Source organism: Rosa chinensis, chromosome 4 (assembly GCF_002994745.2).
Source record: "Rosa chinensis cultivar Old Blush chromosome 4, RchiOBHm-V2, whole genome shotgun sequence".
NCBI lineage: Eukaryota > Viridiplantae > Streptophyta > Magnoliopsida > Rosales > Rosaceae > Rosa > Rosa chinensis.
In genome coordinates this window covers 43,401,097-43,416,285 of record NC_037091.1, presented here as the reverse complement: position 1 = coordinate 43,416,285, position 15,189 = coordinate 43,401,097, and the positions used below count along the sequence as shown (strand labels likewise).

At 47.3% G+C, this 15,189-nt stretch overlaps 1 protein-coding gene across 1 annotated transcript; it reads left to right on the top strand.

The window, feature by feature from the left end:
• The first annotated feature begins 14,588 nt into the window (after nucleotides 1–14,588).
• On the top strand, nucleotides 14,589–15,074 carry LOC112199360. The gene has a single exon (XM_024340390.1). It carries the CDS (start codon nucleotides 14,589–14,591, stop codon nucleotides 15,072–15,074), a length of 486 nt encoding a protein of 161 aa, XP_024196158.1.
• Nucleotides 15,075–15,189: the final 115 nt, after the last annotated feature.

Sequence of the window (15,189 nt, the reverse complement as noted above, 5' to 3'; positions counted from 1 at the left end):
GTTTCGAGTATTCGTTGTTGTGTTACGATGTGTGAGGGTGTAGAATGGTTTTGGGGGTGTGTGGTAGAGGGTTTAGGGTTGTGGTTTTTCTAGATGATCGAATATGGGTTTTGGGTGTATACATGTGTTCTTGTTTTAGTTGTTTCTGGGTTTTCTGGGTATGCTTGTTCTTGATGTTCTTGGCAAAAAATCTAACATAGGTATAGTTTAGATCATTTTGGAACTGACTAACTTGGTTTTTAGGGTGTTTGGCATGACTAGCGTCATAGAGATCTCGAGCAGTAAGGATTCCGGGTTTGACATGTCGCTCAGCGGTTTAGATAGGATATTTATTGACTCGTTGCAGGAACCCCACTATCCGAACCGCTAAACATCGAGCCACTACATACCATACCCTGGGAAGTAGCGATGGGTCATATTGAGCATCCAGAGAGATCTAGGGCAAAGGGAGGAAACTGCTACCCTCAAGTGACGTGAGGAGAGGCTACCTAGTAATAGTGTCGCTAGTTGTTTTGCTGATGGGGAAGAGGCTGGCGGGGAAAAGATAGAGTTAGCCTGGGTCCTTCATGACGGTACTCTAGTTGACGAGGCGAGAGTGGCGATGACTGTGCCTGCCGTTAACCGTATGAAGCAGGTGTTTCACCTCCCTGGAGGGGTGAAGTTGCTCCTGCCGACAACTGATGAGAAGGCTTCCATTCTTCTAGCAGGGTATGTCGCTGTTCACGAGGCCATCTTCGGCCAAGGTGTCACCTTTCCGCTACTGCCCAACCTTCAGATCATGATATGCGAGTTTGACCTCGCCTTCAGGTAAATTTGCTCCAACATGTGGAGGTTGTTGATGACACTCAACTCGCTCTGGCGCTTGTCTGGTTGCGAAGGTCCGACTATGGGGGATGTGTTACACTTATAGGAACTGGTTTACGTGAGACGCCAGGGCTGAGCGGACAGGTGAACCTCAGTCGCTGCCAGGGGGCACCCAAGTTGATAGAAAATTTGAAAGATTCGATGTCTCCCTGGCGAACGACCTTATGTGTTGCGACCTCAGGGTACGTGGGAGTATAACGCGGGGGAGAACGAAGGGGCGCCGACATATAGGATTAAGTCGAAGTTCCAACCAATCTGAGGTTGTTGCTAGTCTCTGCAGACCAACTTTGGCGGTTTTGTTTGTATGCTGCCCCTGTTAGTTTTTTTTGTTTTTCTAACCATTGCTTTTGTTTGTGTAGTGGGCCTGCATTTCGATTTGACGCGCGAGGAATAGTGCTGCGTAAAGGGGATAAAAAGGTGTTCGCAGAACCGCAACCTGCTTGACCTTCGCCTGCTTACCGTTGGGAGTTGTTGGTCGATCTGCAGTTGACACGCGCTGTTGGTAAGTATCTCTCACCAACTTGTGCCTTTATTAATTTGTCCCGTGCTGACTAGCGGTGTGCCTGTTCAGATTCACCGCCAGGTAACAAAGCTAGTCGCGAGGCATTTGACAAGGCTATGGATTGTGCAGAAATACAGAATTTCCTAGAGGGCATGTATGTCGCTGGGCTGGCTGCTCAGCAGATTATCGTCGATCCACAGACCATGTCAGAGAATCAGTCAGAGACTCCGGTGGTGACGCCAATGCCTCATCACTCACACCTTGCTCCCTCTGGCTAGACGGTGACGTCTGTCGAGGGTTGCTCCGAGCAAGGGGCTACTGGCAGGAGCCATGTCACTGCTGCCCCTGCGAAGACCAAGGAAGGGGTTCCCGCCCAGTGGCGAGGGCCTCAGATGGAGAAAACGGTGCCGAGGGAAGAGCTCATTACCATTGCGGGGCTAGAGACCTGTCGTCGCGGGTGCCACTCATGGTGGTCTTCGGAAGAGGAGTCAAAATGACGTCGATGAAAGTGAAAAGGTCGCCGATGCCGTACCGATTGGGGCACGCCATCAGAGGGAGCAGAAGAAGGCCAAGCAGACTCTGCGACCAATGACTGTTGCTGCTTCCGGGGATGGGCCAAGTAGGGGTTGGACTCTTTCGCCGCCAATGCGGAGTTCTTGACTGATCCAGAGAGGGAGTTCCTCTTCCATCTCTGCGAGTGGCTCGGGTTTGGCGGGCTGGATGGGACCTTTCGCTCGACGGCCGTTTAGCCATCGCCGTTCAGTTCGGTGTTTGGGCACCTATCCGTTGGGCTGCACGAGCTGTTTCTGGGGGCGTCGAAGCAGCCTCATGTTGAGCGGCAGCTGAGGGAGGAGATTGAAGGTCTCCAAAAGGAGTTGGGGGAGACACAAGGCAAGCTGGTGGAGATCGAACGGCGCCTGAGCAAGGTAGAGTGTGACGCGGCGGATGCTCGCGGCGAGTTGAACGTCTCCATTAAGCGGGACCTGGAGCAGAATGACCACTTATCCAGGCTGGAGCAGGATATAGCTCTGTTGAAGGACCAGCTGGTGGCAAAGGGTAAGCAGGCTGAGATCCTCCAACGGGAGTCTTCCGCCAAGGCTGCGGAGCTAAAAAGGTTGGAGGGCGAGGTTGCCCGAATGGGAGCTGAGAGGAGTCGCATCAAGGCCACTGCCTTGGAATCATACAAGCAGTCCGCGGCGTACAAGCAAGCCCTGACAGAGGCGGCGAAGGCTGGAGCTGCCGCCAACTTAGACTTGCTGAACAGGAAGAGCGCCATTGACTGGGCTAAAGCGTCTCAGCTTGCCAGTAAGTCGAGCTAGCCACCAGTGCTGGCACGAGAGCCTGCCTCTGATCAAAGGGGTGGTGTGCGCTCTGGTAGTGGAGAGAGCGATCATGGTCCGACGGATGATTCTCAGCGGACTCTAGTGCCTACCCAGTCTGAAGTCTCCCGGGCCAACGTCCTAGCGGTCCATACTCGAGTGGATGGCACTATTTTGTTGATGAGCCCTACCACGCATGGCTCCGATCAGACTAGCCGCCAGTCGCCGGTGAAGATGTTGCTGGCTTGCTGCTGCTCCCGACCAACCTTGAAGACTGTGCTGGCCTTGTAGTTTTTTTTTTTTTTTGCTGCCGCTGAGGCGTATTGTAATTTGACAATATTTTTGGGCGGGGAATCCCGACCCTAAATATATGAAGTATTGTTCTCTGAAATTTCCAAGTGTGCGATTGTTTTTGATAACATGAATGTTCTTTTACCGCTAGAGTTTTGACTTGTGCCTTTTGTTAATCAATGAAACATTAAAGGAATTAAAATTGTTCCAAGTGCACAATGTAGCGGACGTGGTCCGCTGAATGTTGTTGGCGTTGCCAGTTAACTTTTGTGCTAGACTTGGTAATTTGATGCCTAAAATGCAACTTACGTGCAACAAGGACACGGTCGTCAAAGAATTGAGAAATATTTAAACCCGGAAAGATCATACCTTGGGGATCTTGAGCTAACTCAAATCCGATGGTTTATGGGTCACAAAAGTCACTTACTAAACTAAAAGAAAAAAATCGTAAAATGAATAAGTGAGACACCAAGTCTCACACATGCATGGCTTAGGTTTCCCGAAGCCAAAAGGTAGCCAAGAACTCACCAAAATAAATTGGTAGGCCCAAGGCCTTATGGTACTTGCAATGAAAAATGTGATAAAATATTTGGGGGAATTGATTTTTGGTTTTGTAAATTATAAACTAGGAAATTAAAATTTGCAAAAAAAAAAAGTGCTAGAAATTTAAAGGTTTGGAAAACAATGGACAAAATTTTGGGTACTAAGCCATCCACTCTAGCAATCATTTACCGTAACAACACAATTTTGGCACACAACAAAAGGGAAATGGCACAATCCCTAACTCTAAGCCGGACTAGGGCCTTAGAGTGATAATGTAAATCCGGACTAGGGCATTCACATTCTTATAGTCAAAAATAATGTAAATCCGGGTTAGGACATTCACATTCTCATATCACACACATTAAGACCAGACTACACTATGCCAAAAAAGCTATCAGACGACACATATCAGACGACAGAAGGGTGATTTCCTGTCCTCTGATTTTTTCAGACGATAGATATACTAAATGTGTTGTTTGAATACATAGAAAAACCATACTTGTTTCATTTTGAAGATATGGTTAGATTCAGACGATAGTAAAAGATTGAAATTTTCTATATTGAACCCTAGCATAAATTTTCGAATTCCCTCCAACAAGTTTTAGTCTTTTCCCTCTCAAATGCTCAAACCCTATAGCTGACTAGTCAATGGAATTTTATTCAAACAACACAATTTCTTTATTGTGTTGTCTGAACAAGGTGAGCTTGACTGATTTTTTTTCAAAGTCTCTTTTGGCATAACACTCGTTCACCATTTCCCATCTGTGCTCACTCGCTCTCCCTCTCTCCTTTTCACCTTCAGTGACATAATCCCATTTAATCCTTATGATCAATTTCTCTCAGTCCTTGTTCAAATCCGATCACAATCAATGGAGCCAACGTCGTCCTTCTACTTGCTTTCCATCTTCGAGAAGAAGACCACGCAAATCGATCTCTACCGCCATCTCCTGAATACTCTCTCTCTCTCTCTCAAACCCTATTTCTATCTTAACCTAAATTCCCCGATTCTCTCTCTCTCTCTCTGCCTTAGCTGTGCCTCAAACCCATATCTCATCTCTCAAAGGATTAATTGTAATTGGAAGGACCAAAGGATGTAGAAAGGGGATCTCGCTCTGTTCCTAGCATCTGTCAATCCCGACTGTCAGTTCGCTATCTCCGGCTCCAACGATGGTGAGCTCCGTCTCCGGAAGATGGAAGCCATCACCGAATCTTAGGTTTCTTCTTCAATCCAAGAGAAACCCAAAGGAGGAGAAATTATGCAATTCCGCAGCTCTCCTGGTACTGCCAAACCTAAAGATGACGAGGTTGCTTGAGATGGAGACGAGCCCAGTTGCTGGAAGCATGTGGACGTGGCCGAGGTACCGAATAATTGAATCAATGCTTGATTCGATTTGATTTGAGGTTGTAATTTTGTGAAATAGTTTATACATTTTTGTTAAATTGTACTTGGTTTGCTCTATGGTGTGTTTTCAGGTTTGGTGTTTGATGTTGTTTCTGTTATAGAATACGGAACAGGAACTAAGTGTGAGGTGCAAGGTAGAGAGGACGACACAAGCATGTATAGTGGTTCACCTTGCTCTTGAGGCAAGGCTACGTCCACTGAGATATTTTACTATGAGTGAGGTCAAGTGACCTTTGTAGTGATACAAGTTGGGGATCATGGATCCATCTCTAAGAAGGGGAGGACTTCCCTTTATAGCTAAAGGAAGCCCCACTCTATTCTATATTTCCAATGTGGGATACAACATATATATTGCTTCTCTTGAAGCCACTTGGAGAGAATGGGAGGGTGGCCTCCCTACGAAGCATCTGCCGACCTCCACCATAACGAGGTAGCTCAGGTGTCGGACTACCGAATGCATGTCGTACGAGGGACTAGCCATGTCGCGGGGTCCACCTAAGAGGTTGCTGCTTATGCTTGGCGGTATATGATATAGGTTGTATGTACAAGTCCCCCAAGTCCCTGAGTAAGAGGCGCTTCTTGGTTGGGGAGTTTAAATGTGATGCCGCCAAGTATGAGTGATGACCTCGTTGAACGCCATACCCATACTAGTCCCCCAACTCCATAAGTAAGAAGGGACTCTATGGGTATGTTGGTGGCCCGGGGCCTTCATCAAGCTAGTACCTGCAAAGAAGATGAGAGTGCACAAAAGCATATTGATTGCGCTAGGGCAATCGAAGTGACATTTGAGTTAAATGCATCAAGGTGTATGAACGTGTATGAGATGCATGATGCAAAGATGTGTGATGAACACGGTAAGACATAAAATATGTAAATGTTGTATGCACGTGATGCACATGTGTTAGGATCGGGAGTGTTATTACTCGCCAAGTCCCTCAAGTCACATAGTTAGTAAAACAGGAATTCGGACTTAGATATCGTTCGACGATGTTGGTGAGGCTAAGAATGGACCTCCGGTATTGAAGTTATGTGTCATACTAGCGAGATTATGGCAAGACCATGATAGTCCCCCGAGTATGAGCGTGTAAGAATTGCACTCGCTCGAATTGAGCGAGCAGTGGGTTGTGTGAGTTTTGTCGTAAGGTTTTATTAATGGGATGAAAAAGAAATTTAATTGTTGCGATCAACAATAGGTGAAAAATTTCAATATTTCCATTAATAGACCATAGCACGAAAAGTATGAGCGTGAAGCCCGATGATAGTCCCGGTCAGGTACTATCTCCACTTGTGATAAGTGGTATGAATAAGTCCCCCAAGTGTACAGAACGCTCGGGAGGTGAGATGACTCAAAAGCAAGGGACTGGACCTTGGCTTACCCCGCCTTCGGTACCAAGTGGGGTTTTATGAGGGCTTGAGCCTATGGTACCCAATGGGGTAGAATGAGGATTCGGGTCCCTGATACCCGGAAGGGTAAATGAGGACTTGAGCCTCTGATTCCTGGAAGGGTATATTGAGGACTTGGGGGTACCTCGCCCGGGGCAAGGATTTGGATGCAAGGGACTGGACCTTGGCTTTTGTAAGAAAGCTACCCTTTAGTGATCCCGTTGGGATACCTCGCTCGAGTAGAGTATTTATGAGGGCCTGTAGGCCTCATGTGCCCGGTGGGGTAGATAGGCTTGAGCCTTAGCACCCTGTGGAGTAGATAGGCTTCGAGCCTCGTGTACCCGGTGGAGTGAATGAGGGTTTGAACCTCGTGACCCGGTGGGGTCATGTGAGGGCATGAGCCTCCTTGACCCAATGGGGTTGAATGAAGGCTGGTAGGCCTCCTTTACCCGGTGGCGTGGCCCCGGGTAGTATGATGTAACCTCGTTGGGGTAACCGGTGGCTTTGGCGTCCGGTACCCGGTGGCTTGGCCCCAGGTAGAATGAGGACTTGTGCCTCTTAACCCCGTTGGGGTACCTCACCGATTGGAGAGGATTTATGTAAGGATATGACCTTAGCTTACCTCTTGGGAGTACCGTGCTCGAAGCGAGTATTTCAAGTGCCGCACATTGGTTAGTGTTACATGCACACATGTAGTAAGTTTAGTTGACGGGCAATTAAATAAAGCATGACATAAGTATGTAGGCATAACGAATATGCTAGTTAAATTATCCAATGTCGTAGGCATGCTTAGATTTATAGAAATCGTTTTTTTTTTTTTTTTTTTTTGAAGCATGTAAAGTAGGACATGAGCTATAATTGAAAAGAGTAAATGGAAACTTATCTAGAGCCGTTCGCAAGTGGCGAAGATATTGTTGAAAGATTGGAGTTGCCGATATATAAGACATGTTGCCTAGCGAGTACAGATTGTACGTTTGCTTGAGCTTTCTCATAGAAGAAGTTGTCCGATTGGGTGAGTATACCTCTCAAAAATACATAAGTGAGTAGTAGCTTTGTCAAAATAATTGACTATTTTAGATATGAGATGCTCATATGGCTTTTGCTACCGTGTTTGAATAATTATTGTGTGCACCAATCAAAAGCATGGAAGCATAAGTGGTATTATCAGCATATAATGTACGTTGGTGGCCATGACTTTGTGGTATGACGAGTTTATATGAGCAATTAATTATCAAAGAGCAATAGAGCAAACTCATAAATATCAATGTATGTGTAGGCATTAGAGCCCATATGGATGATTTTAGGGGATAGGCATTGTGACTACCCCATCATGAATTGTCCATTTTTGATGGAAAAGTTGGGCGTATATTTAATTGTCATCAGTACCGCATGCATGGTAAGATGCAGCCAAAGATTAATATAGTAGAAATAATTGCGAGTATGTATGACAAGGCTGTAGCATTAAATATGATGCAGAAATAAACTTTGGCCCGAAAAGAATATCATATGCTCATGCTTGTACGTGTGAGTAAGCAAGGTATGCATGTGTCAATTAAATATTAATCAATGGAGTCATGCTTGTGTGTCGAAATTGTATTGAGAGTACGTCAGAACACAATTTACTCTTCATCACATCAAGTACAGCTTAGCACGATGCAGTTTTTTGAGTTTCCCACTTTCCCATAGCAGGAGCAAATCAGTGGAGGTTCTGGACCTCATATATATATATATATGTGTAGATACCTCTACTAGCATGACTAGTTTGCTATCTCATCAAGCATAAGTAACACCCTCTTTGGGACACCCACAAGCCATGGTGAGGCCAAACTGCTACTTGCAGCTTGTAGCCCTATGTTCAAGCTACGCTACGGTATCCGGAAGTCACAAATCTGTCGACGGGAAGCCACCTTTCCGGCCTTGCCAAGTTGCCTCCACAATATGCTTTTCTAGACTAGAATAGTAACTTTGAGTCCCACATCTAAGAAAATGTAAATGAGGGAGCCTCCTTCCCCTATAAAAGGAGACTCCTTCCCACTTACTCAAGATCACATTACATCTCTTGTAATCTCCTTGGGCCGCAAGGCTCAACACACTAGTATAGCATTCAAGTGGACGTAGTTTCCCGCTAAGGCGGGAGACGAACCACTATACATCTTGTGTCACTCTCTCTCTCTCTCTAAGGCTAACTAGAGATCCCACGGATCACTAACGTTAACATTGGTGCCGTCTGTGGGAAGCCAACACATTGGCTTCGTCACCTTCCATGAGCTAAGTCTGCTTAGCAGAGCTTGAAGAAATTTCTTCCTTCTTTGAGTTTATGTTTGAATTAATGCTTCTTGGCGGCAACTTTTGCCAAAACATGATCAACATTACTTCAGCGATAAAACCAGAGTAGAAATTTGCATCTTAAAGGGCTAGTCAACACTGGTCAACTCAACGCTGGCAGGAGCTGATCAAAGCACCAACATATGGGACGGTCAAGGCTTGGTCAACGCCCATTGAGGCTGATCAATGGTAATCAACGTGCGGTCAACGCCAGACAAGCAAAAGTCAACGCAAAAAAAAAAAAAATTTGGTTCTGATTTACTCTAGACACCCAGAAAACTTCTCTGGGCACCCAGGCACCAAACTGCAATCATCAGCGGCTCCGCTCCGCCAGCCCAGCCTAGAGCCGGCATGCCAGCGCCCATTGCTAGCACGCCAGCGGTAAGTGCCAGCATTGGAGCCACCACAGCGTAAGCTCTGCACCGCCAGCAACCCCTACCGCTAGTGTTCAAATTGCAGGGTCAGACTTCAAACATTGGCGTTAATATAACAAGCAGGCCCAGCGGTTCGCTCGTCACCCAGCACCTGTCGCTCATCACCCAACGGTCCTTGACTCGCCTGTCGCCGACAAACGTCAAGCATCAGTTCCAGCACCGACAGCCCAGCCCTAGCAGCTAACGCTCTGCCAAGCTTGTCCAGAGGTCCAGGTCTGGCCAAGTGCTCCGCCAAGCACCATGCTCTGCTCCGCCGGACAACCCGCTAGCCAACTCCGCCGAGCACCATGCTCCGCTCCGCTGGACTGTTCACCGCCGGCATCTTCCGCCAAGCTCTGTCAGGTTGCAAGACCACGAGCAAGGATCCGCTCCGCCAACCAGCTACCATCGCTAGCTATCCTCCGCCAAACTCCGAGCCTCCGCCGAGCTCAAAGTCACGGCCACCTCAGCTGAGCTCTAGGCCTCCGCCGAGCCTCCGCTAATAGGACAAGCCTCCGCTGAGTACCGGGACAACCTCTATGCCAAGGTCCCTCCGTCGACCGTCATCCACTCCGCCGTCCAAGAGCTCCGCTGGCAGACATCCGATAACCACGCTCCGCTCCACCAGCCTCATCACCGCCGAGCAGCACCGCTGGAAGTTCACCGCCGAACTTCGAACTTCACCGCCGAGCGGCACCGCTGGAAGTTCACTACCGACCTTCGAACTTCACCGCCGAGCGGCACCGCTGGAAGTTCACCGCCGAACTTCGAACTTCACCGCTGAGATTCTCCTTCGCCGAGCTTCACCTCTGTCCGAACCAAACTCTGCCAATCTCACTACCGCTGGGTAGCCTACCACCACCGAGCAGCCACAAAGCTCAGTGCTCCAGGGAGCTGAGTGGCAAACGTCGAACATCAATAACCAAACCTCACCGCTCACACCTGTACACCGCCAACAACAAACCATCAGCGGCCACCTTTGTTGACACCCAGCAGCTCGCTGCCCGCTGCATCACGCCGTTTTCAATTTTCATCATGCCTTACGGCCCTGCGCATTGAGCTTCTGTCATCGGTCAAAATGATCAATAAGCTAAGTCTTTCTTATTTGATTCGTATATACAAGCACCACATGCTTCTGCTTTTTGGATAAGTTGGGAAACACATGCCTGCACGTACACTTCACAGTGCATATATTTGTATATCTTTATGTATGGGCCACTTGTGCAATTCCCTTCACTTGTGGACACGTACAAGTCCTGTTAAGATAGTTGTCAAAGGAACAATTATGTGTTTAATTTCTTTGTCAGTTACCTCCAAACACAAGTGTGGACCATTCATATATGCCACTAAGCATTCTCCACTTCAATTCAAACACACATGCATATAATCATATATGCAGACACTTTTCTTTCTTGATATATATGTGTCTATATATGCATGACCTACAGCATGGTCAAACGCAAAACACATAATTATTTATGCATGGTCAATTCATGTCCCTTCATAAATACTCTTTTGTATATATGGCCTCAGGTATCTACTATCTGATGGGCCAGAACGTGTACACACACATATATAGGCTGCTGCATGCATGTATCAAAGTGATTATCTCACTTGTGCCATCTGACTAGTGCATTTACATATAATTTGCACATCACGGCTATGCTCCATCATTGCACATAACGACTTTTGTTCCCCGCAAATTGGACATTCAAAATGGACGTATATACATGTTATTTGTCATCAACCACCACACTTGCTTATATACTTTGCTTACAATTTTCTCAAAGTCCATATGCAAATCATTGTTGTTGATTTTACAAATCTACATATTAATCATCTATTTTGTTTCAAGGAAATTCAACTATTTCTATCGAGCATTAAACCTCAACTACGAGTTGACGGACATTATCGGCGTACTTTATCCGCCACAAGCAATGGACCGCCATGCTCGGCCAACTCCGCCAGCCTCCAAATCGGCATAAGATAAGTCACTATCTTTCTTTTGCGCTCTCACAATTAGAGCCGTTACATGCTTTCACTACTTTTAAGCATGCTTGTAGAATATCACACTTGATATATCTTCACATGCTTCCATAACTTTTAAGCATGCCTACAACATTTCGTAGATTTGGCAACACTTTCTAGATCTCACATATGCCATGCTTCTTATATCGATCTCAAACGATCTCTAAGCATATCTACAAAATGTAAAAATGATATTAGCATCCACATTACAAGTACATGCTATACACATATGCCATGCTTCTATTTTAATTGCAACTCAATTAGATAAACATGGGACACTCAAACAAAATTTTATTACTTGCTCTATTTGTTTGTCATGTTTCATACAAGTACAAACTTTGCGAGTCTGTGGTCACCGCCAGGCGGTAAGGCAACGACTCATAATGACAATGACCGCTACGCGGCACTGCAGTCAAGTTTCTTCTCCGAGAAATAGTAAAGGGACTAGTTAACACAGCCCACGGCAGCCCTTGATCCGGCAGTTAACCCCGACGCTTGGGTACCAAAGATTGGGCTCGCTACCCAACACCCTCTGCTCCGTGCAGCTCCCCCTCAACAAACAATTTACCGACCATCCGGAGCTCCGTCGTGGCTGGGGAGTGGGGGACTCTCTAGCGGGCCTAGCAGGGGCCCACCCGAAAGGGCAAAAGCGTTCGCTCCAACCAATTCTAGATGGACGATGCACTCGCACTAATTATGCTTGACATACGGCACAAAGCTACGCTTTGGTATCAACCCGCAAGAACACCCTCCTTGACTGGGGACTTCGGGGACTTGTACATACAGCCCAGCATAATTAGCAACGGTCACGCTCACGCCTCAGGGCATCACCTTCGAGCTACCCGTTAAAGCCTCAGCGGCATCCTTGAGCTCTCACGCTCTCGCCGCAGCTGCACCGCCGAGCTGTCGTACTCTCGGCTCAGTGGCATCCACGAGCTCTCACGCTCTCGCCGCAGCAGTACCGCCGAGCTGTCGTACTCTCGCCCCGGCGGCATCCCCCGAGCTTCTGCTCACGAGCTTACCGCTCACGCCTTCGCGGCACCCACGAGCTTCCGCTCACGAGCTTACCACTCATGAGCTTACCGCTCACGCCTTCGCGGCATCCCCGAGCTTACCGCTCATGCCTTCCCGGCAACCCACGAGCTTCCGCTCATGCCTTCCCAGCACCCCCAAGCTTACCGCTCATGCCTTCCCGGCAACCCACAAGCTTCCGCTCATGCCTTCCCGGCACCCCCGAGCTTACCGCTCATGCCTTCCCGGCACCCCTGAGCTTCCGCTCATGCCTTCCCGGCACCCCCGAGGTTCCCGCTCATGCCTTCCCGGCAACCCACGAGCTTCAGCTCATGCCTTCCCGGCACCCCCGAGCTTACCCCTCATGCCTTCCCGGCAACCCACGAGCTTCCGCTCATGCCTTCCCGGCACCCCCGAGCTTACCTCTCATGCCTTCCCGGCAACCCACGAGCTTCCGTTCATGCCTTCCCAGCACCCCCGAGCTTACCGCTCATGCCTTCCAGGCAACCCCAAGCTTCCGCTCATGCCTTCCCGGCACCCCCGAGCTTACCGCTCATGCCTTCCCGGCAACCCTCGAGCTTCTGCTCATGAGCTCCCACTCATGCCTTCCCGGCAATCCTCGAGCTTTACACTTATGTCTACTCGACACACGACACGTTTATGGAACATTGAATTCTTCTACAATTTTTCGCTTGCGACAAATTGAATTCTTTTCGCATTCCATTAATACGAGTGACGACCAAACAAACACAAGCGTTCACGTATTCATCATTCACGAATTACAAACGCTTACCTTCGCAGCGCTCATACAACTTACATTTATCATATGCAATCCATATGCTCACACGACCATACGCGCTCTCGAATTTGTACGTCATAAGCGATCGTACTCGGCGCCATTCACGTGTATACATCATGTATCGCGCACCTCGTACGTTCATATATGCCAACACATATAGGTGCAACTCACATTTGTTGCCCAATGCAACGAGCATCCTACATATGCCTGTTTTTTGTCTTTATTTTGCAGGTTAACGAGTCCCTTCTTGCTTACGGAGTTCGAGGACTTGTAGGGGCTCCGTGCCGCCCGGTTACTTATGCTTGATGACTTCATGATTATAACTCCCCAACCAAGAAGCTCCTCTTACTTGGGGACTTCGGGGACTTGTAGATACCTTTACTAGCATGACTAGTTTGCTATCTCACCAAGCATAAGTAACACCCTCTTTGGGACACTCACAAGCCATGGTGAGGCCCAACCGCTACTTGCATCTTGTAGCCCTATGTTCAAGCTACGCTACGGTATCCGGAAGTCACAAATCCGTCTCCGGGAAGCCACCTTTCCGGCCTTGCCAAGTTGCCTCCACAATATGCTTTTCTAGACTAGAATAGTAACTTTGAGTCCCACATCTAAGAAAATGTAAATGAGGGAGCCTCCTTCCCCTATAAAAGGAGACTCCTTCCCACTTACTCAAGATCACATTACATCTCTTGTAATCCCCTTGGGCCGCAAGGCTCAACACACTAGTATAGCATTCAAGTGGACGTAGTTTCCCGCTAAGGCGGGAGACGAACCACTATACATCTTGTGTCACTCTCTCTCTCTCTCTCTCTAAGGCTAACTAGAGATCCCACGGATCACTATCGTTAACAATATGTATATATATAATTTGTAAATTAGAATTATAGACCACCTTGCTACCTAATATGATGTGTGTGAAGATGGAGTGGGTACAGATAAGATTTAAGAGAAGGCCGAAGCAGCCAAATTAGATGGGCCCGACAATGACTGGCAAGTCTCGGCAGATATATATATATATATATGTGTGTGTGTGTGTGTGTGTTGCTTATGTTCAACAAGGTAAGAGTAGGAAACACGTATCTTTTGAAGTGGCTATTTGCGGTATCGAGACATGCACAGATTGCTCAGTACTTCAGTAGGTCCATATGAGACATAGATGGAACAAGTGGGGTGTCTTGTTGAAGACACCTTGCATGCATGTGTTATAAAGTTGTAGGGCACCTCTGCAACCATGCAAGGAGCCGTAGTTTGAAGATCAGACTTGCTGTAAGGGATTTGCAGGTACCCAGAGAGGACGAGACCAGAGTAATTGGCAGCAACTGAGGCAACCATATACGCTGATTTCATGAAGAGTTGCAGGTGCCCGGAGAGGACGAGACCAGGGAAATCTAGCAGTTGCTGCGGTGGGGTGTACAGAGAAGATCGATGATATGGGTGTACATATTGAAGGAAAGAATCTCACTTAGATAGGAGTTTGATGTAATTGATATTCTACAATATCGTAGATTAGCTGTGTGAGTTGTATTACCATACCTAGTCCTGGAATCATGGATCCAGTTTGTAAACGGAATGCATATAAGCTGTATATCAAACCACAATTGTAATCAAGTGAAATATTTTTCTCCTCAAGTCGTTCCTCTTTATGGTATCAGAGCAACGACTCTGAGACATAACTTGAGAGAAAGAAACTTCAAACAAATCCTCCATGGCAGGAGATGAAGAAACCAAAAGCAAGGCCTCGCCTTCACAGAGAACCCCAGAACCTTGGGAAAACTCTAACCATCCACTTTTTCTCCATCATTTAGATCAACCCGACGCAGTCCTGGTGTCGCAACCATTGATGGAAGATAACTACACAACTTGGGTCCAATCTATGGGAATGGCCCTCACCATCAAGAACAAGAAGGGGTTCATTGATGGAACCATCAAGAGACCGACTGACAATCATGATGAGCAGCAACAATGGGATCGTTGTAATACACTCGTCAAGACTTGGCTATTGGGAGCCATGTCAAAGGAGATTTCCGGCAGCGTCATTCATTGCAAGGACGCAAGAAGTATGTGGCTCGAACTGCAAGAGAGATTTTCCCACACCAACACCGTTCAATTGTTCCACACAGAAAATACGATTCATGACTGTCAGACTGTGAACAGGGTGCAAACTCAGTCATATCATTCTTCACAAAACTGAAAAGCCTCTGGGATGAAAAAGATGCATTGTGTGCGTTTCCTCCTTGCAATTGTGAGACAGCCACTGAAGTCAAGGCCTATTTGGAGACACAAAAGACCATGAAGTTTCTGATGGG